At 36.1% G+C, this 23,124-nt stretch overlaps 1 protein-coding gene across 2 annotated transcripts in view; it reads left to right on the top strand.

Annotated features, from left to right (window-relative positions):
- The window catches only part of STIM2 (stromal interaction molecule 2), a 161,122-nt gene that overhangs the window by 116,561 nt on the left and 21,437 nt on the right, over positions 1-23,124 (top strand). For both annotated transcript variants that reach the window (XM_045997240.1, XM_045997239.1), the window contains exons 4-5: positions 17,416-17,527; positions 21,272-21,387. In XM_045997240.1, coding sequence (XP_045853196.1) covers positions 17,416-17,527; positions 21,272-21,387 — 228 coding nt within the window. The remainder of the gene's footprint in view (positions 1-17,415; positions 17,528-21,271; positions 21,388-23,124) is intronic.

The raw sequence follows: 23,124 nt of genomic DNA, 5'->3' as shown, positions 1-23,124 counted from the left end.
TGCTTTGTTGAGTGGCTTGAAATTATAGTATATTGTGTCTTCTTTTTTACTATAGGGCTTTATTTTGAAGTTTGATCAGTTTATGTGTTTCAGTAAGTCTTACTTTAGTGGCAGGAGATAATTGGGAAATTTGTTGTAAGGATACTTTATCATCAATGATTTTATTAATCACAAGTGATAAAAATCACATACATCTCCATTCATTAAGTCATCAAACATATATTTAGTGCTTCCTGTGAGATGGCATTATTCCAGGTTTGGGGGATGGAGCATTGAGCAAGTTAAATATCCTACCCTCAGGAAGTTAATACTCTTTTAGGGAGAAAGATAGTAAATAAGTTTGCATGTGTGCATGTAGGTATATGCACTCATAAAAGTGCTGGAACAGATAAGTGATAGGATAAAAGTAAAGCCGGGAAACACATAGTCAGTGACCAAGTAGGGTGAGGGCTTTTTAAGTACTGTCATTTAGGAAGAACTCTCCAGAGAAGTGATATTTGGTTATAGGTGGGAGTGTTGAGAGTGAGCCAAAAGTTGGGGGGGGGGTGGCGTCTAGGTGAAGTATATTTCAGATTTAAGGATCAACTAGGCTAACTTGAGGCTGGTGTGACCTCAAAGTATTGAGAGGATTACGAGGCAGTACAGCTAGAAGGTCCTGAAGGGATGGGAGAGTAGTAGGAGACTTAAGATCTTTGAGATGATAAGGGCCAGATCTCATAGGACCTTTAGCACCTAATAAAGAATTCGGGATTTGTTTTAAGTATAATGTAGTCTGTTGTGCATCTAGCTTCATTTTGGAGTTTTGAGCAAAGAAGTGACATGATTTCTTTTTTGAAAAGTTTACCATAGTAACCGTGTGGGTCTTAGACTCTTGAAGAAAAGGGGTAGGAGTAGAAATGGAAGGCTGTGAGGCCTTGCTCTTGAAGTGACCTGGTAAGAGGGAGGTAGTAGAGAGGTCTGACTGATAATGTAGTTTGAAGGAATAGCTGACAGGATTTGCCATTAGATTGGATTCAGGAAGTTGATGGGGGGGTGACACAGGAATTAAGTTTGGCTCCTAGGTGTTATGTACCTGTGGTATGAAAATTTCTCTGAGATGGAGGCAATTAGGAGAAAAAAGTTTGAAGAGGTCCAATTAGGGGACCAATAACGGAAAAAGAAAGTTGATAAAACACTGAGGTCAAGATGCAGGGAGGTGAAGGACTGAGTGCCAGGAGGCCAAGAAGCAGAGGGAGGAGCCTGGAAGAGCAGTAAGATGCGATATGAGGGGAACCAGGAGAATGTTTTAAAAAGCGGGGCACAGTCCATGTCAGATGCTCCAGAATTTCAAATGAGAAGGTGACAGAGCTTGGATTGGCAAAGTAGTAGTTGGTAATCTTGACAAAAGCAGTTGCCTGTAGTGGTGGAACCGAAAGTCTGATTGGAATGAGTAAAAGAGGAAGTGAAGAGGGTAAATACTGTTGACTTTCAAACTAGACTTCGAGAAGAGAAGGTAACAGAAAAGCTTAACAGGGGTGGGTGGGTAGGGTCTGGGAGCATGTGTCCCGTGAAAAAAATATAGTTACCCCTTTCAGAAATATCTGGTATGTTCTTGATATTTGCAGTCTAAAACTTGGACTATAAATGGATTTTCTTATGAGCCTTTTTTGGTTATTCTGATTCTTAAGATAATTAAGTGTATCATTTCTCAAATACCAGATGCTTTATTAAATCCCATTTTGGTGTTTTAATGAAATGAGCCAATGTAACTCTTAACATTGAGAGTTATATCAGTAAATTTTACTCCACCTCTCCCCTTTCTAGAATCTTACCAGCTATTTCTGATTTTCTTTGAGAAAATCAGAACACAACACTTACCTAGATTCGTGACCTGGGGCAACTACCTTAATCTCCATTTTTCCTAACTTTCCCCATTTGTAAATGTAGTTTATTATAGTACTACTACCTTAGAGGATTGTATTGAGGATTAAATGAGTTATTGAGTATACAGCGTTTAGGATAATACTTGATTTTCTGTACTTCACAGCACTTCTTACTTTGACAAGGTGAAATCCTTGTCACTTAGTTTACTTAGGATCACTTAGATGTGTCTGTACCGTATAAGAGGAAATATAGGTGTTTTTAAAAGCATCATTGGTGGAGCAAAAAAGTGAACTTTATATGGCAGAAATCAGGTCTTGTCCATTCTGAGTTATAGTGAAAATCTTGAGAAAGGGATGCTCTCCAAATACCTGTAAATTCAGGAAATAGATGATTCTTGGTACAAGACCTGAACACCCCAAAAGGCAAATAGTATTCATCAACTTAAGAAATATATGAGAATATCAACTACTATTCACAACTACTGTTATAAATATACAGAGTAAGACTGTGGAAGGTTTTTGCAGTGTTGTGTCTTCATGAGGTCCTGGAGTTCTTATTTGAGTTACTCATTAATTTTTGCCAAATGAGGCCTTCTCAATAGGTAAAAAGAACAAATGTAACATCAGACAGCCACTGAGTATAAAGTTTATTAAAGTAACCAGAGAATTGATTGTCTTGTAGGATATGCCTTTATGAAATTACAAAAAGAGCTTTATTAAATTATAAGTAGTTATAGGTAATATCTTATTATCAATTCTAGGAAAAGCAATACTTCTTTGTGACTTAGGCTACTATAAGAAATGGTAGTTTTGTAGCTTACAGTGCTGTCTTCATTTTCCATATTTTCAAAAATTTAATTTTATTTAAATTCAATTAATTAACCTATAGTGTATTATTAGTTTCAGAGGTAGAGTCCAGTGATGATTCATCAGTTGCATATCATTGCTCATCACAATGTTTTTTTTTTAAAGATTTTTTTTTTTTTTAAGATTTTAGTTATTTATTTGAGATAGAGTGAGGGAAAAAAAAGAGCACAAACAGGGCAGAGGAGCAGAGGGAAAGGGAGAAGCAGCCTCCCCGCTGAGCAGGAAGTCTGATGTGGTGCTCTATCCTGGGACCCTGAGATCATGACCTAAGCTGAAGGCAGATGTTTAACTGACTGAGCCACCTAAGTGCCCCAACAAGTGCCCTTCTTAATGCCCATCACCCAGGTACCCCCCACCCCCGACCTCAGCAGCCCTCAATGTTTCCTGTAGTTAAGAGTCTCTTATAGCTTGCCTCCCTCTCTGATTTCTTCTGACTTTATTTTTCCCTTCCTCCCCTTATGATCCATATTTTTTAATGAAAAATTGGTGATATTTTTTCAGAAATGAATTTCATATCATTGTGTCTTTGCTTTTTTGTATATTAATAGGAAACAAGGCACAGAGTTCTCTGAAATATCAAATGTGTAAAATATTTTTATTAGTAGTATTTGTAGATTGAAAGCATGTAGAAACCTACAAATAGCTATGGAGTTTGTCTTCTAGAATATAAGGATTTGTTTATTTTGCAAGTAAATAGGTGGGGATCTAGAGGTGATCATTTCTTGTTTGTCAACATTTTCATTAAAATAAAAATTATTGGGGCACCTGGGTGGCTCAGTGGGTTAAAGCCTCTGCCTTCGGCTCAGGTCATGATCCCAGGGTCCTGGAATCGAGCCCCACATCGGGCTCTCTGATCAACAGGGAGTCTGCTTCACCCCTCTCTCTCTGCCTGCCTCTCTGCCTACTTGTGATCTCTGTCAAATAAATAAAATCTTTAAAAAAATAAAAAAAATAAAAATTATTACTTAATAAAGTATATTGTTTTCATGTAATAACAAGTATAAGAAAAGACAATTTATAATTTAAGAACTTTGAATTTAATTATGTGGTAATAGCTTGTTGGTTTGTCACCCAACAGTTTCACCAAAATAAGCAGAATTATTTTCTTCCCCTTTGGCACAGCTGGGGCCCAGGAGGAAAAAAAAGTTAAAATAGGAATGTACTTTGGGATCTGCAAAATAAGTCGATTACAAGAGAACAAGGAAATACAACTGGGAATTATTGAATAGACGATAGAAAAGGCAAAAAAACTCTGAAACAGGTTATTTCAATTCCAGACCATAAAAGTGGAGAAATAGTAAAGTTTACATGTATTAGTAATTTAAACAATGTAATTATTCCTAAAAAAAAAAAACCCAAAAACAAAAAAACTAAAATTTCAAATAATTCCTGAATGTAACGTAAGTCAAGGGACTTGGTTTTCCTTTAAAGTCTTGGTTTTCAAAAAGTATCATAAATGTTTTTGTAATAGTTTATTAGTTTTTTGCAGAATAAACATCCTAAATCCATATTAGAAGCTTTCTAATAGTGTGAATTTAGTATCTTATATCTTTTCAATCTGGTACTAAGTGAACAATGAACAACAAACTTTATGGGTTCTGAGGCTTCATAATTCCTGGGGCCTTTCATCTTTTAGATACTAATTTCTTGAGAAACCTTGAAGTACAGCTATCCTTTTCCTTGAGAAACAGTATCCCAAAGTAATGTGGAGCTTGACTGCCTGTATTCAGTTCTTTACATAACACTTACCTAGATTCGTGACCTGGGGCAAGTACCTTAATCTCCATTTTTCCTAACTTTCCCCATTTGTAAATGTAGTTTATTATAGTACTACTACCTTAGAGGATTGTATTGAGGATTAAATGAGTTATTGAGTATACAGCGTTTAGGATAATACTTGATAGCTAATAAGGGCCTAGTGTTTGCAGTTATCATTGTTAGTTAAAGATTACTGTACTTTATTGAAGAAAAACAGAAGCTACGAAGTACTAGAAAAGTCAGCAATTATTAGAACTCTACCTTCATAACTGAGAAAGAATTAGAAATATTTCTTTTTAAAATTGTAATGTCTTAACTGAAAACAGTTTTAAATTTCATGAAATTTGCTGTACCAGAACAAAGAGCTCTCACATCTACTTTATCCAGAGACCCTCATTCCAGTTTTGCCGTTTGTCCTGATAATGATCTTTATAGCCAAAGGATACAAGAGTATGTATTATACCCAGTTGTCCTGTCTTCTTTAATTTGAAACAGTTCCATAGTATTTCCTGGACTTTCCTGTCTTTGGCTTGAAACTTAACAAGAGTGACCTTTCACAGATTGTGTCTAAATTAGAATTTGTTTTGAGGGTTTCATATGGTTAGATCCAGGTATTGCATTGTTGGACTGTTACAGAAATGATCCTTCTCATTACATTTTTTTTAAGTGGCATATGGCATCAATTTATTTGGTTACCGATGGTATTATCTTTGATCACTTCATTAAGATAATGTCTGTTTATTTTTAACTGTAAAGTTACTTTCTTTTCCTTTGTAATTAATAAAATTTTTTTGTGGAGAGAAACTTGGAGACTTTGTAAAAGCATATTCCTCATATCCTTTGCACCCACTAGTTTTAGCATCTGTTAAATTCATTCTTGCCTGAATTGATTAACTCTCATGATTGTATTTTTTTTTGATTACATAATTCCTTCTATTTATTAGTTGTATTCTACTGTAAGAAGAGATTTAAACAGTATATTACCAACATCTTGTCCTGTGGGGATGTTAGGGAGGAAGACAGATGTATCTTGAGAGTAGAAATTGGAGAAATAGTGAATCTCAGAATCTTATGATCTGAAGATTGATCTTCTGCACTTATTCATTTATATCCTTGTGGACTCTTGGATTTCTGTTGTATTCAGTGGGTTGTAGTTTGTTGCTGTCATTATTTTGATGCTCAAATTATATCATATTTGGCTAGTGGAAAGCCTTTCAAGCTGGCTGACTTCTATATTATTTTGTTTATGTCTCTATCATTTTTTTGAGCTCCTCTTTACTTTCTGGCACAAAAAAGATGTTCCAGGCTCATGTTGTTATTTCTCAACCCTAGGCCTGGAAACAGCCATTTCCTCAAGGACTCCTCCTGGTTATATATAGTTGAAATTGTATCTCAAAACTGATTTGTGCACTAGGTATGTTCATTGCTACTGAGGTGTTTTTGCTAGACCTTCTCAGTGAACAGGTCAGAAATATATACCTTTATATTTATTTCTCTCTGTATATTAAAAAGTCTTGAGTATCACTGATATCTGGTACCAATTCATACTGCTACCAGTATAACATTACTGGGTCAATTCTAGCTTAATCCCTTTCCCTACTTGTACCTGCTTTTACTCATCATGAAAAGCCTAGCTGTTATGTTCAGTATATTTCCTTATTTGCCAGAGCGCTCCCCCCCCACCGCCTCCCTACATAGCCACTTTCTTGACTCTGTTGGGCTGCTGACTCATTCAGGAGTCTGCCATGTATAGACCTCCACCCTCACAGAGCTACCACGCCATTCCATGTCCCAGTTATGTATACTCTGATCACCATTTGCCTGTCTTCTCATCCTCTTACGGAATCTAGCCACTGCTGGGTAATTGAAAGATTTTGAAATAAACTTGAAAATTTGAAAAAACTTTGGAGAGGAGTCTGAGTGCTCTCCAGTGACACTCTGTCAATGAGTCTGTTTTTATTTTTATTACTGAAGTACATTATTCACATTTTCCTTTTTCCTAGAACTCTAGCTGTTGACAAGGGTCCCTGTGAATGGGGAAGTTATTTAGTATTTTAATGTTTTAACCATTGTGTCAGTACTCCCAAAATGAGGACTTTTCTTAAAAGTCATGTTGTTAGTAATAACTAGTTAAACCACTACTCTATATAGTAAATGAAACCTAAGTTGGGAAATGTTATTTACCAAGTAAATGCAACTAATAGTATTTGGGATCTGTTAAATTTCTAAACACTGAATGTACTAGAAAAAGGCATATGCAGTTGCATACTAAAATAGAAACTGCCTGAATCTTGAAAATGCTTCTGTCATTGAAATTAGTGAATTTTTCTATCTAGAAGGAATTAGGATGAAAAAGTTTTGAATGTAGTGCCTTTTCCTACCTGGAGATTGTGTGACAAGCTGTGAAAACTCAATTTTTAATCCCTTTAGAAAGAAAGTATTTATTAACTGGACTTTTGTGTTCATTTTTTGTTGCGCTCCCTCTTAAAGTCAGTACTTTTTTTTTTTTAGTTTCCTAATAGTGTTGGTGATAATATCTTGATTCTGATGTTTTATTTTTATTTTATCCAGTGCCCAGTAGTAATTACTGTGAACTCAGTAAATATTTGCTGAATAATGGGGCACCTGGGTGGCTCAGTGGGTTAAAGCCTCTGCCTTCTGCTCAGGTCATGATCCCAGGGTCCTGGGATCAGCCCCGCATCAGGCTCTCTGTTCTGCAGGGAATCTGCTTCTCCCTCTCTCTGCCTACTTGTGATCTCTCTGTCAAATAAATAAATAAAATCTTAAAAAAAAATTTGCTGAATAAAAGAATCTCAAGTTGCATGTAGAAAAAATTCTTTTGAAGAAACTTTCAAATTCCAAGAGAAAAAAAATTGATCATTTTTAATAATTTTAATAGCAGAAAATTAAAGCAAACATTTGTAAAGCTGTTATTTAAAAGTAGAATTTCTGTTAATATATTCTTTGAAAAGCATCATCTACTCCATTTTATGAAACTTAGTAATACTTCTGAAAATGTTTGCTGCTTTATCTAGAAGCGCCACTAAAAGGAGTGAACGAAGGTGACATTTTCCTGGCAGCCTTGGTTGATAGAATCACTTTGTCATCTATTCACTCATCTAACAAACATTAATTGAGTTCCTAAGACATATCTGCCATTCCACATTTATGTAGTGGTAGCTATATTTTTGACATTGTACAACATGTTGGGAATGAATATAAAAATGAATGAGAAGTATTGTCTGCCCTTAAAGAACTTACCTTCATTTGATGTGAAATGCTCTTTTTATTCTCAGTTCAGTGTTCAAAAGTAAATAAAAGAGGGCAAGAAGGGCAGCTGAGGGACTGAGTGTGACACGAAAGAATGCATAACCAGAGATGCGACCACCCTGTCCTTAAGGTGATGTCTTTAATAATGTCTTTAATATAATAATGAGGTATTTAGGAAAACTTGATTAAACATTTAGTTTTCTTTATGGCCTCTAAGTCCACTGGTTTGTTGACTCAAGAAAGTGCATTCTTTGTGTTTCTTTAATTACAAATAATTTCTGATCCATTGTTGCTATTTTATTGTGATGCTTCTTTACATTTGTAGTTTCACACCATTGCCTAGAGGCATTTCCACATGCATTTTGTTAAACTTCAGAACAGTCATAAAATTTTAAGACTCAGTGTTTCTCCAGGTTTTATTTTATAGGTATGTCTTTGTTATTCCTCACCATCTTCATGAAATTAGAGGTTGATACTATACCCTGTTTAAATTATAAGATGGCAGTTTACAAGACAAAAAGTAATAAAGTCTTCCTTTGGGGTCCATTTTACCACTCTTGAGAAGAAAACATCCTGGTAACTTTTATGTTGTAAATGTTCAGACATTTGCTAGCATTTATGACGTGTGCCTAAAAATTACATGTAATTCTTGGATGGTGAATGTTAAGGAGCTCATGGGGGAAAGTATGTGTATTTATTTGTCTTTAGTACAACTACTAATATCTGGACTTCCCAAGTTCAGGGTGTGGCTTTTAGGTATCCAAATATAGCATGTTGCAGGAATGTAGTCCATGCTGCAGAGACATGCCCCACCAAGCAGTGTGCAAATGAGGAGCTCACATTCTGGCACTGTTCTAAAGATAAGCCTGTCTGGACCATGCAGAGCAGCTGATCATTTAGCCTCACTCAGAAGTCATACCACAAAATCTATAAACCGGCTGAGATAAGATGAAATGTGGAAGGCTTTAAACCTTTTCATCTTTTATATTCTAAAAAGTAATTTTTAAATGTTTCTGTTGCATTTAGTTGAAGTTGCTTTTCATCAAAGCTCTGCTGTATTGTACCTTAGATTAATTGCATTTTCTTGTGACAAGTTATGTCACTGTAAAGAGACTTTTCTGAGGCTTTAGTTACTTGAAATTTCATAGTGAAATTGAATTTAGAGAAGTGGTTAATACTGGTGTGCACATATATTTTAGAATTCAGTACTTCATATAAATATACCAATAATTCAGGTATTTTTGTAGCCACAAATAGTTTTTATTTATCTGTTAGTTTATTTTTTAAAAGATATTTATTTATTTATTTATTTATTTATTTATTTATTTGCCAGAGAGAGAGAGAGTGCACAAGTAGGCAGAACAGCAGGCAGAGGCAGAGGAAGAGGGAGATGCAGGCTCTCCACTGAGCAGGGAGTCTGATGCAGGGCTTGATCCAGGATCCTGGGATCATGACCTAAGCTGAAGGCAGCTGCTTAACCAACTGAGCCACCCAGGTGTCCCCACAAATAGTTTTTAGCTTGTTTATCAAGAAGCTGCAAAATCTAGAACTTCTTTCAATAACCATTTTATATGGCCAACTTTAAATGTAGTTGCTTTTGTTAACAATGTTTTAATTATGTTAATATTTTGTTAATTGCGTTTATTCTTTCTCCTCCCTTTTACCAAAGCTTTTGGTACTTATAAAGATGATTTCATGCTTTAATAGAAGATAGTGAGTGTGTATTAAACTGTGCTGTATTTAATTCGGTAGTACTATTTTATGGTATCAGAAGTTGATTTTTCTAAAATACATTAGTTTGCCAAAAGAAACTGTTATGCAGTTGCTTTCTTAGCATTAATATGTTGCAAGTGTGTGTGCATGTGTTTTGTTTTTAGAGAGGGAGGAAAGGGTAGGGGGAGTTGGAGAAAGAATCTTAGGCAGGCTCCATGCTGGCCGTGGAACCTGATGGGCCTCCATCTCATGACCCTGAGATCATGACCTGAGCTGAAATCGAGAGTCAGACGCTCAAACAGCTGAGCCACCCAGACACCCCAACTCGTGTGTGTGTGTGTGTTTGAGAGAGAGTGAGTGAGCAAGCACGGAGAGGGAGAAGCAGACTGACTCCTTGCTGAGCAGGGAGCCCTGGGATCATGATCCAGAAGCTTAACTGGCAGAGCCTGTGAGGTGCCCCTTAATTAGTGTTTTTTTTTCTTTCTACCATAAATTTAGGATATTGCAGGTTTTAAAAAATAGTAGGAAAGCTATTAAGACATGAAGTACAGAATAAATGTAATGCGTGTATTATATCCAAGTTTTGACGTGGCTAGTGGTGACTTTGGCTGTATTTTGAAATGTTTTCATCATGCAGAGGAACGGGGGAGGGGGCGTATAATGTTAGAAGTTGGGGCTTTGAAGTCAACAGGGGTAGTTTTGAATCCTATCTCTGCTACTTCCTTGTGTGAATTTAGGCAAGTACTCATACTCTCTGAGCCTCAGCTTCCTGATCTGTGGACCAGGATTATAATATTACTTGTAAAATCTATTTCATAGGGTTGTTGAAAGAATTTCATGAAATAATTCACGTAAAGCCTTTAGCCTAGTTCCTGGAAATTGCCAAGTGCTCACACAATATTAGTTACTGCTGTTATTAACATGTTCTATGTGCACACTAATGCCTTATAGTTAGAAATCAGTTTTTTCTCATAGTATTTAGGTGATTTTACAAATCATCTTTGAAAGTTTTTAGGACAGCATGTACTTATATTAAATATAACAGATGAAAACTTATATGGTGGTACTTCACTAAGCTGTTTTGTATTTTTAGGCTTGTAACTTAATACAGGTATATGGCTAAGTACACTGGGTGCATTGGTTTTATAAGATTGCCTTTTATAGATGAAAGGAGCAAGTAAATATGTATAGCTTAATCTTCTGAAGTGTATCTTTCATACTGGTTTGTGTATATCATACTTGCTTAAGGCAGGGGTGGACTGGAAGTAAATAAGTTCTCATCACATCCTGCTGTCAAACACCCAGCTGTAAAGTGGCACCTTCTAACTTCCAGGATGTTGTAGGTCTCTGTGATTCTGATTTGGTGTCAAGGATTCTCCAGTGCTGCTTTGAAATATGATATGAAAACAGTATTTTTTGTCTTTTACACAACTGTAGACATGGTATAGCCAGTAGACCCAATTAAATACAGCAGGTTTGGTTTTCGCCTTTAGGGAAGAAAAATATCAGTTACACATACAGCTGATACTTAAATGGCAACATTATGCTGGGCTGCATAGCTCTTGCCTTATGAAGGCTTACAGTATAGTAGAGGCATAAGATGTAGTTAGAAAATAAGGCATCACGTATAATGTATTATTTGATGCAAATACTAAGTATCGGGGTGGGGGGGGAGAGCACTTTCAGTTGCAGTGTTTCTTCTGCTTATAACCAGTTTGTACATGAGGATGTACCTATGCATGATTCATGTGTTTCTTTTAGAAGGCTTCTTCAGCTGGGTGGGTACAGGAGCGTTAGCTTCTCTCTCTGTTGCTGGCTATTTCTAGCCCTTTCTTTCTTGTCATTCTCCCATTACTATAAATCTTCTTACTGTCTAAAAGCTGCTCTCCCCTTAGGTCCAGTTATCATTTTCCCTCTTTTTCAAGGCCTGAGCAGAATAATTACATGGTGGTACTGAGACTTGCCAGGAGGAAGGGGAAGAGAGGGAAGCTGTTTTGGTACAGAATCGGGAACTTCATTCCCTATTACAGAAATAGCGTTATTGAGAGCATCAAGGGGGAGGGATAATGAAAAGGAGAATCCTTATCTTGCCTCTGTTCCTGTGAAAATCCATAAACGTGTGCTCCCACACATCCTACACCTTCACACCCACTCATCTCCTGAAGATTTGGTTCTACTCACCATCCTGTCCCTGCTCTTTCCTGTTCCTCATCACCTCCTTTGTGCCAGAGCCCTGCCCCAGCTCGGAGTCCCCTGGCTCTTAGAAAATCTTATCATTTAGGCTTTTCTGAGTCCCAGGAGTCACCTCATGATGAACTGGCATAGCTCTATCGAGCTATTGGGTTACTACTTCCAGGCCCTCAGGAGGCCACAATGTGTTCTTGATGTCTCTAATGGAATCCCAAATCCATTACTGTGATTACCTACAGCAGATTACTCATATATAATGTTTAACTCTTGTATTACTATTAGTACTATGCGTCTAGAAGGTTTGTTTCTAAGAGAAAATGTGTTTTAAGTTTTAAACAGTGAGGTATTCAAATTAGGAGACACCTGTATTGGCAGTAAACTTGGATTCTGAAAATGAGACTTCAAATTCTAGCTCTTCCAGTTCATAGATGTGTGTGACCATTTGTGTACTTATTGGCCTCTTTTGGCTAAGGTTCTCTGTATTGACTGTAGAGGGAACAGCTGTCTCTCAAATTGTGGTTATGGAGGTTTAATATAAGTGAAAATATAAGAGAATATAAGTGAAAGGGTATAATAAAATATAAAATCCTATGTCAAAGGAATGTGACTTTTTGGTGTTAACAGTCACTATATTGCATTTAAAAAAAAAAAAAGTTCTTGCTTTCTAGGAACTCCTCACCCAGGGTTAGATAAGACAGAAATGGGCAATTCCATGAGAGTATGTGATACATTCTGTGGCAAATATATGTACCTATGATGAGGGGCACAGAGGAGAGCAACTGTAATCTGAAAATGGATGTTTAGGGGAAACTTCCTGGACATGGGACTTCCTGATCTGAGTCTTAAAGGCCAGGGAAGAAACATGCCTGGCAGAGAAAGAGGAAGAAGGGAAAGCCATGCTAGGTTGAAGGAGTGGCAGGGGGGAATGTGGTACATTCAGAAAGCTGCAGATCCGGCTTCAGGAATGACTGGAGCATAAGCTGTCTACTTGTATTGCTTAGTTTGATTATTGGGACTCCTTACCTAAATCTAAAAAGGCAATTTACTGCACAGTGGTTAACAACTCTAGAAATAAACTCAAGTCTGAAACCTGGTTTGATCATTTGCTTATCTGTTATGTCTAATTAAGAACTTCATCTTCATAGACTTTTAAATTCAGTGTGGTGATCAAGGTATCTACTTCAGTGGGTTGTTGCGATTAGTATTTGAAATAATGTTTGCAAATCTCCTGGTGTTTAACACACACATAATAAACATTAGCAGCAGTTTTTGTGTCTGTCTTGAAAGTTTTTAGAGTTACTTTTCCCCTGTCAGTATTTTATAATCTTTCTAGGCTAGCTATTTAGCAATATTTTAAACACCAACTTTTGTTTGTTATAATGGAATCAGAATTTGAACGAATTTTTAAAGGTGGTCTAGATCAATTTTATCATTCTCTGTGTTAAGAAACTGACTCATAGTTAATCACCTGGCTGTCGTGTCCTAGTGAATCTGTGACACAGCTGGGACAAGAATCAGGTCTCTGTATTCCAGAGTTCTTTATTTAGCCTTGGAATAAATGTCAAAAATCACTTGGAGACACAATATCTAGCAGAAAGAATATAAGTTAGCCGTATAGAAATTGGCATTTCTATAGCTTTGCAGATGGGAAATCTAGGTTTTGAAGAAATGCAGTCTCCTTCTCCGGCTGCCCTCTGGTGGAAGTTCTGTTTAGCAACAGCACGTGTGAAAGAGCCCTGAAAGGTGTTGAGGAACCAGGTAATTCTTAAATGAATGAGTGCTTTGCCATCAAGGATTTCTCGTACAAAGTCCTATTTCTGATTATTTGAGTCTCCTCACTAAAATAGATTTTCACAATACCTGCTAATTAAACATGTTCTACTTCATTTATTCAAGAGGATCGAACAGATAATTTCTGTTGAGCATCTTTTGTGTACCAAATGCTAGGAATAGAAGCAAGAAGCAGTGCGTTAGTGAAGTAAATCATCATCACTAGCCATCAGGGAGATTCAAATTAAAACAACATTGAGATACCACCTGACACCAGTTAGAATGGCCAAAATTAGCAAGACAGGAAACAACGTGTGTTGGAGAGGATGTGGAGAAAGGGGAACCCTCTTACACTGTTGGTGGGAATGCAAGTTAGTGCAGCCACTTTGGAGAACAGTGTGGAGATTCCTGAAGAAATTAAGAATAGAGCTTCCCTATGACCCTGCAATAGCACTGCTGGGTATTTACCCCAAAGATACAGATGTAGTGAAAAGAAGAGCCATCTGTACCCCAATGCTTATTGCAGCAATGGCCACGGTCGCCAAACTGTGGAAAGAACCAAGATGCCCTTCAACGGATGAATGGATAAGGAAGATGTGGTCCATATACACGATGGAGTATTATGCCTCCATCAGAAAGGATGAATACCCAACTTTTGTAGCAACATGGACGGGACTGGAAGAGATTATGCTGAGCGAAATAAGTCAAGCAGAGAGAGTCAAGTATCATATGGTCTCACTTATTTGTGGAGCATAACAAATAACATGGAGGACATGGGGAGATGGAGAGGAGAGGGAGTTGAGGGAAACTGGAAGGGGAGATGAACCATGAGAGACTATGGACTCTGAAAAACAACCAGAGGGTTTTGAAGGGGCGGGGCAGGGGGTGGGAGGTTGAGGAACCAGGTGGTGGGTAATAGGGAGGGCACGTACTGCATGGAGCACTGGGTGTGATGCCAAAACAATGAACACTGTTATGCTGTAAATAAACAAAAAAAAATTAAAAAAAAAAACAAAAAACATATGTTGAAATGATCATACAAATAAATCATACAAATAAATAGCTATAATTAGTTAAATGCTGTGCCTAAAGAGTACAGAGTGATTTATGACCATTAGCAATGTTTGGAAAGCCTCCCTTGAGGGATTGAAGTTTTAACTGAGATAGGGAGTCTCAGTAAAGAGACAAAGATGAGTCAGAGCAATGGAGAAAAGAATCTCATACTGAGGACATAGCATGTGCAAAGGCCCTGAGGAAGGACACAGTATGATCTCTCCTAAGAACCGAAAGATGAGTATATTTGGATCAGATAAAGCTCATATAAGATTCATGCCATGGTCGTGAGAAGTAAAGGTATTTACTAGGTAACACGAAGAAACCAAAAGGCAAAGGAAGAAGTGAACCTCCTCCCAAAGTAAACTGTGTTAGAATTTTGTTGTTTTAAAGATTCATTATAAAGAAAATTACTTTAGAGCCACTGTAATACTCTGTATACAGAGTAGAGTAATGCTAGGATTTGGGCACTTTAAATATTTATTTTTTTTTCATTTGATTTTTCTCCCTTTCTATGCTGGCTTATTAGGAATTTGGGGGACTATTTTGATGTGCTGGAGTGTTGAGATCAGGGACTTTTGTCGATCAGTTGAACAGCCATAGAAATGACAGAATCTTATCCTTTTTTCTTGGCTGAGATTTTTGTGTGGGTGTGTGAGGTGCAGCTGCACTGTTGGTTTCTTGGCAATCAAGACAAGCAATTCTCAGTGCAGTTCATGCTGAATGGGAAGAAACTTAAAAGAAAAAAGGCTACTTTGAATATATTAAATTCAGTGGAAAGCACCAGAGCTTGAACCTTTGGCTGGTATTCTAAGTTATTTGACTAAATGGATACAGCAGCCTTGGGCATGTGTCCAAGCTTATGGCAGAAACACATGAAGGAGAGATTTTTAAAATAGTCAAAGCTTTGTCTCAATAGAAAATTATCAATTACCATGTGTAATTCTTAAATGAATTTTTGCTAGTTAATTTTTCATTTGTGATTTAAGCTCTCTGTCGAGCACTTAATGAAAAAGCAGATTGTGAAGAATTAGCTTTGCTTGCAAAAGTGAACTCATAATTTTCTGTAGTTTATCAGAAAGATATTTGTCAAATTTATATATACACAGATGGATTCCTAGGTCTGCTTTTACTGCTCACTTGTTTTCATCACTCTCCTTTGACTTTTTTTGTGGCCTCTAATAAGCACTTTGTGTTCCCAAACCCTCAAATTAAATGCAGACAGTATGGAGCTCTTAATTTTTTAAGGACACTTGGATCCTTCCCTTTGGATAATGTTGTTATTGTCCTCCATATGCTTCAAGCAGGAATGTCTAAGTCCCTCCCAATCTTTAACTGTTTGTTTATCTCTCTACTGCTATTTAGTATTAGTGTTTTCAGAGTAGCATAGTCAGGTCCTGCAGTCAGTTGGCCTGGGTTCCTATCCAGTTCTGCTACTGACTATCTTGGTCCCTTAACTTTTTCGTTTCTCATCTCCCAAAATGGAGATAATCATATTAGTGCTTCATGAGGTTTGTTTGTTTTTAAGTATGAAGGCTTAGAGGAAAAAAATGAATATAACGAACTTAATTCAAAATAAGTGTCCAAGAGAAGAGATGCTATAACTGGTCATTTTCTTGATGATTTTGGGCCATTCCCTCAATCCACTGTACTGGGTGATCTCATTCAGCATAAAGATCATCTGAATGCTGATGACTCTCAATTTTTATAGCTTTGTTTCTAACCTCATTCTTCCTGGATCTCCAGACTTATATAACTGAATGCTACTATAGATCTACACTTAAATATCTGATAATACTTCCAATAAAACTCGTCTAAAAGCAACTTTTGATCTCTGTCACGCACTCCTACTTGCCTCCCCAGTCTGTTCCTAGTCTTTCCTATCACAGTTAATGGCATCACCCTCTGTACTTTTTTTTTTTTAAACTTTCCTGTAGCTAGCTAACAACCTTCATCCATTTTGTGAGCACATCTAGCAGCATTATCGCCAGAATATATCCTAAATCTGATCACTTGTCTGTCGCAATATTCTCTGCTAACACCATAGTCCCAGGCAATAACCTCTCATTTGGACAGCTATATAAATGAATGTCTTGCTTACTGCTCTTTGTTTTCCTTCTTGTCTCCTATAATCCTTTCTACACATTGAGGGTAAACATAGATTTGAAAACATTGGTTATTTACCGCCTCCTTCTCTCAAACATGGCTAGTTCAGTACAATCATAAGGCCTTTACACTAGCTTTTCCTTCTGTTAGGGATATTTTTATCCCTGATCATCACAGTGTTAGCTTCTTGCAAGTTTTGGTTCTCAAATCAGATAACAGCTCCTCAGAGGCTATCCTGACAGCTTTCCTTTCTTTCTTAATAGCTGATCCCTGTCTGGAATTTCCCCCACTTTTCTTCCATGTCTTGTGAATTGCCCCTCCCCTCTCCCGTGAGGCCAAGGACTTTATGCATCTTGTTTACTACCATATTCCCAGGGCTTAGAATGGAACCTGATATGATATTCAGAAGGTTTACAGGATTATATGGATGGATGACAAAATGAAAGAATAATTAGATATATGTTTTATAAGTGTTTCTACAACCAGAGAAATGATGGATTGTTTCATCCTGAGTGATTTTACATAGCTGCCTATTTTAGAATTAACCATGCTAATTTTTTTTCTTTTTATTTCATGTTTTCTCTATCATAGATTATAAGCTCTTAAGTGTAGGGGGTATGTCTCCATTGTTTTCAGCTTCTGATAGAATGCCAAATATCATGTTAGTACTTATTGTCAATTGAATTGAAAATTCAATTAACATCCTCCAAAATTATAGTAATTTTATATATGTGTGAATGTATATACATATAAATATATATGTAAATTACACAAATTTTGAAAGCAGATGTGTTTAAAATATGCCTTCCCCTTTTATCTCTTGCAGTTCATAATTGGACCCTTGAGGATACGCTTCAGTGGTTGATAGAATTTGTTGAACTACCCCAATATGAGAAGAATTTTAGAGACAATAATGTTAAAGGAACAACGCTTCCCAGGTTAGTCTTTATTATCCAAATGTATTTTTTTTTACTCAAGGAGAACTATATACTAGATGTTATTTTTAGTGCCAAATTTATAAGTTGACTCTGTGGCTAAGGGCTGAAAGGAAATACTGTAAATATATCCATTCTTTAATTTTTTTTAAGATGTGAATTTGCAATTTTAATCAGTTTTTCTTATGTAAATAATCAAGCTCTTTTTAAAATTTATGACCAAAGATAGTAATTTTGGGAATTAGAAGATAGGCCAGATAACATCAGAGGGCCAACCTCTGACCATGTGGTAGATATGACAAAAATATATTCATTTGATATTAATCTACCTTTATGAAAAACCTATTTGAATGGGTTAATGTACAGGTCCTTCTTAATTATATTCTTTTAATAACAACAATAACTGCTCAATATTAGTGGCTATAAGTTAAACCTCAAAAAAAAATGAGGTTTAATAAAAACCATTTTAAAATGTATATTGCATAGAGGTACTGTGTATTATCTCATTTAAACTTCATGGTTAAAGTTAAGTATGTATTATTGCATTTTACAAATTAAAAAGAAAAAATCGTAGAGAAGTTAAATGTTTTGCCCAATTCAGCATTTGAACCCAGATAGCTCTTATACCAAAGTCTAGGATGCCAGTTTAATCCCTTAGGTGTCTGGAATTATTTGTTACTAGTCTTCTAAATTTTATTTTCTAAATCTCCATTAGTTAAATTAATAATTTTTAAAGTTTTTTTTTTTTATGATTTTATTTGACAGAGAGGGAGAAGGAGTCAGAGGGAGGGGCAATGGAAAGGGAGAAGTAGACTTCACACTGAGTAGGTGGCCAACAAGTGTTTCCTGGCTCTATCCCAGGAACCTGGGATCACAACCTGAGCAGAAGGCAGATGCTTATTAGCTCACTGAGCCACCCAGGTGCCCTATTAATTTTTAAAGATTTAAATGTTGAAATTGGTAATGGTTCTACCAGAACCTGGCTGTTGGAAGATTGCTTATTTTACATTCTCTCAAATGTTTCTTATATCAAAAAAGATTAATCCCTTATTATTGTCTTACTATTATATGTGATGAGATGTGCATATTGGATTTCTAATCAATTTACTTACATACTGTATTTAAGTAAGTGGCTTTTGTTGCTTTGGACTTTGGATTTTGGATTGAGTTGAAAATTTTCATATCTCCTGTACATATTTTCTGAACATCAACATCAGTATTTCTGAATTTACTGTGTACATGCTATAATGATGAAATTATGGGAATAAGAGTCAATTCAACAAGTATGTATTGAGTATCATTTATGTTGTACATGGTGTAACTAGATGCTGGAAAGAAGACAAAGATCAGATAGATTTTTGGTTTGTTTGCTTGCTTGCTTATTCATGAGAGAAAAGGGGTGGGAGTGTGGGGAGAGGTCCAGAAAGAGAATCTTAAGCAGGCTCTACACTCAGCACGGAGCCCGACGTGGGGTTCGATCCCACGGCCCTGAGATCATGACCTGAGCCCAAATCAAAAGTTGGATGCTTAACTGACTGAGCCGCACAGGCACCCCAGTTTTTGCTTTTAAATATGAGAAGTTTCTAAGTCAAAACAGGATAGTAGAGCACTAAAATGGGTTTGGGGTTTTTGAGTTCTGTTATCCTGGTATGAGGAGCTCATAATATTTTTCTTATGTTGTCTTTTGGGAAGTTTCTTTGTGTGACAACAACATGAAATAGAATAGGTTGATTGGTGTTCTGGCAATAAATGTTATGGTCACTTTTTTCTTTTGGTTAAGTAAAGGTTATCAGTGATAACTCAAATCCTAGAATTGTTGAAATAACATCACACTTAATCAAGATCAATTTTTTAAAATAGTCAACATGTTACTAAGAAAGACAAGTTATAAATACAGAAGTTCAGCTTTCAGGTAAGCCCATTGCAGCCTTTTGGAGTGGAGGAGAAAGGAAAACTGGAATGCCCTTCATCCAACCCCTTTTCTATGGTAATGGCACTTATATGAGTAACAATTAACTTAAGGATGTGAGTTACAGAACTTTTTGTAGGGTAACTGTAGATACAAGAGCTGTTTATAATAATGTATAAGAAAATGTATACACATCATAGATGTACACGTGCCTACAACAATTCATTGTTTCCTTTCTGTGACATTAAAATACTGTCACATATGCAGTAGGTAGCCAAAATTATATTAGTTTTATGTTAGTTATCATGGTTATCATGAGCTTTTTACTGATTTTCTATACTCTGAAATTCTTATTACCAGAGCTTATACTAAGGCTCTCTTCGCCTGACACATGCCTCCTCATTCCTTTCAGACCTGTGTGAACTTCCCTGACATCCTCACCCACTCAGGTAGAATCACTTCCACCTCTGGGTTCATACTGAACTTTGTATAAAACTGTTATTTGGTATCCTTTTTACTACATCTCATTGTCTTTCTTAAATTTAGTCTATTGATATTGTTGCTATTAATTCATTCATGCATCCATCCATGCATTCATTCATGTATTATACAAGCATTTATCAAGCATCTACTTTTGCCAAGCATAATGCTAGGTGTGGGGATACTGAGACAAGACCTAGCTTTGGCTTCAAGCAGTTTGTCACGTTAAGGTGTAATAGCAGCGTACACAGAAGGGACCTGCAGAGGTGAAGGAAGGCATTTTGTAAAGGGAAAGTTAGAGTTCATTACTCTGTAAAGTTTTATAGAAGCCTGCAGCAGTTATAGGAGGCTTTATAACTTCTCCATACTTAAAGGTTTTGATACCTTCCAAAATAAAGTGTAGTGGTTCAGAGTACAGTCGTTGGAATCACACATATTTGGATTTGAATCCCTGCCCTACCTCTTGCTAATTATGCAACCTTGGGCAAGTTATTCAATCTTTCCCTACCTTAGTTTCCTCATTTATAAAATGGGAATTTTATATATATTCGAGGTTTTCTTGAATTTTAACTAAGCCCTTGATACAGGACCCGGCATATAGTACATGCTTGTTTTTATTGTCATTGTTTTAGCAATTTTATTATTATTAGACTTTGTGTTATAAGATCTTTATTGACATCATATTTGGTTGTTAAGACATCTTAGTTGATGACTGGGCTACTTGGATTTGAAATTCAAAACGAAGTAATTTTATTTACTTATTTCACGTGTGCCTTTTCCTGCTCCCTCCCCCCAACGTGGTTTCTTCATTGCTGGTGAAATGGTTCAGTACTTTTTATTACCTAAATCCCTCCCTCTTCTCCATGAGGACTTCTTACTTTCACTTATGACTTCAGTGGACTTTGTTTAGTTTTAGGTTTTTTAGATACTTTTAAAGAAAAGTGATACGACCTAAATTGAGAACTATATTTTAAAGTCTGCTAGTGATGTTAAGTAAATCATGTACAATTTTCTTATTCTCTATGAAATGATAGTAAAATGCCAGAGGTAATCAATTGTTGTAAAATACTTTTGCATTTGATGAATTTCAATATCCTAGTAAATTATAGCATAAAGTAACCTTAGAAAACAAAAACATCAACATAATAAATAAATAATTGACATACATGGGTGTTTGTACAGCTGAGTTTACACTGGAAGGTTTTTGATATGTTTTGATATGTTAGTAAAGTATTAAATCACATGAATGAGTTCTTAACAGCAGTCATCACTGAGTATTAAATGTATTGTTAAAGTATTTAAGTTTACATACTAGAAATATTTTCATTTAATATGTGTGTGTTTTTTTAAATAAACAGGATAGCAGTGCATGAACCTTCATTTATGAGTTCCCAGTTGAAAATCAGCGATCGAAGTCACAGGCAAAAACTTCAGCTCAAGGCACTGGATGTGGTTTTGTTTGGACCTCTGACACGTTAGTATTCTCTCTGAGTCTGATGCAAAAGAATCATCAGATCATATATTTGTTATTTAAAGAAGGAAAAAGTAAGAAAGAACACTAAGAAAAACATTTATTAGTTATAAAGGAAATGTCATATATGTTAAGGTTTATAGGATGAGATTTTCTGTCATTGAAATGTGGCATGTGAAATTTCCAAGCTGGTTACTGATGTAAAAAGTTGTAAAAACTATGTTAGTTGATAATTTAGAATTGAATTTCTAGATTTGGAACTTTAAATCTTTGTAAGATTTAATGTTGATATCATTATAGCTGGATATTCACTGAAGGATGCCTTTCAAAAATGGTACAATGTAACCATCTCCATGGCATGGAGTAATACATCCTAACTTGATTTCATTTATCACCAGGAAAAGGATTTTCTAGCTATAGATCAAAAGCAGAGATCTACTTGAAATTTTACATGGTAAAATCCTGGCAGAAGCACAAAGTGGAGAATGTTATTTGATTGTGTTGAAGAAGAACATCTAACAAATTTTTATGTCATATTTGTAAGGAAAATAAGCCTTGTATTTCTTTATTTTTGACAGGAATACTTTTTCCAGAAAGGAAATTTAATATATTTAATTTCAAATTCTAAAAAGCTTTGGGGGAAAGCGTTTGAAGAGTACACATGTTAAAGGAATTATGTTCTATTTTTCAGAAGCCAAAAAGAAATAACAAAATACAAGAAAAATGGTGTCTTCAGATGATAAATTAGGAAACTAATATTTATTTTACCTCAATTTTGGAGTTAGGAGACTTGCAGGTTTTGGTACTTTGGTTTTGGGGGTGGCCCTGCTGAAAAAGGGTTCCTGGAGCTGTTGGATGGATTCCATGACTGTACTGGTGGTTCTTTTTTGGCTCAGGCTGAGAGCAGCTGGTGAAACAGCTGTAACTCCGCTTTGTGAGAGGTGGTGGAAATGCACTGTTGTTGGAAATTACAAACCCTAGGAAGCAGAATGCTCCTGAAATGCCGGGCATTCCACACAGATGACACCCTGAATTTCTTACTACATCTCTTGGAGGTTGTCTTCCATGAGATTCTAATTTTTTCAGCGGAGTAATTGGTGAAAATAGAATTAAGCTCTAAAACTTGCCTCTCTGTACAACTTGGTTAGGGATATTTATGTTTTATTAATCTGGGAACAAATCACCCTCTATGCCAAAACAGTATTATATTATCATTTGAAAAGAAATCAAACTAGTCTCAAAGAATGTTGAAAGCAAATGTTTTAATAAACAAACCAGTGAAGAAGTTAATGATGCATTACCTTTTAATGTGTTTGTCTTAGAGTTATTATTTGAGTGAATGAGCCCTGCAGTTGGAATACGGGCATTAGATTTATAACAAACTAACATTATAAAATGAACAAAGATATATTTTAAGGGAGTTTTTACTGAAATCTTTTTCAGTTTGTGGTAATTATTATAGAGTTTGGGACTTACCTATTTATTGTTATTTCTGGTGATTCTATTTTGGCCTGAACAGAGCTCATATTTGAACTAGAACTCGAGCTGAACTTCTCAGTCTGAGGCAGAAATAAAAATAAATCCTTGTGAGATTTTAGCCTTCTGCAGTGCATCTGTTTCACTGTAGGTGTGCGCTCTGGAAATATGCAGCCCCGAGGGTCTCTGGCCTGGAGCATGCTGTTCATCATACCGTGTAAACATACACGGACCGAGGAAGCACAGGAACTTGTCCGTCTATAG

This window comes from Meles meles, chromosome 2 (genome assembly GCF_922984935.1).
Source record: "Meles meles chromosome 2, mMelMel3.1 paternal haplotype, whole genome shotgun sequence".
NCBI lineage: Eukaryota > Metazoa > Chordata > Mammalia > Carnivora > Mustelidae > Meles > Meles meles.
The sequence above is the reverse complement of the archived record's forward strand: the minus strand, read 5'-3'. Positions and strand labels throughout refer to the sequence as shown.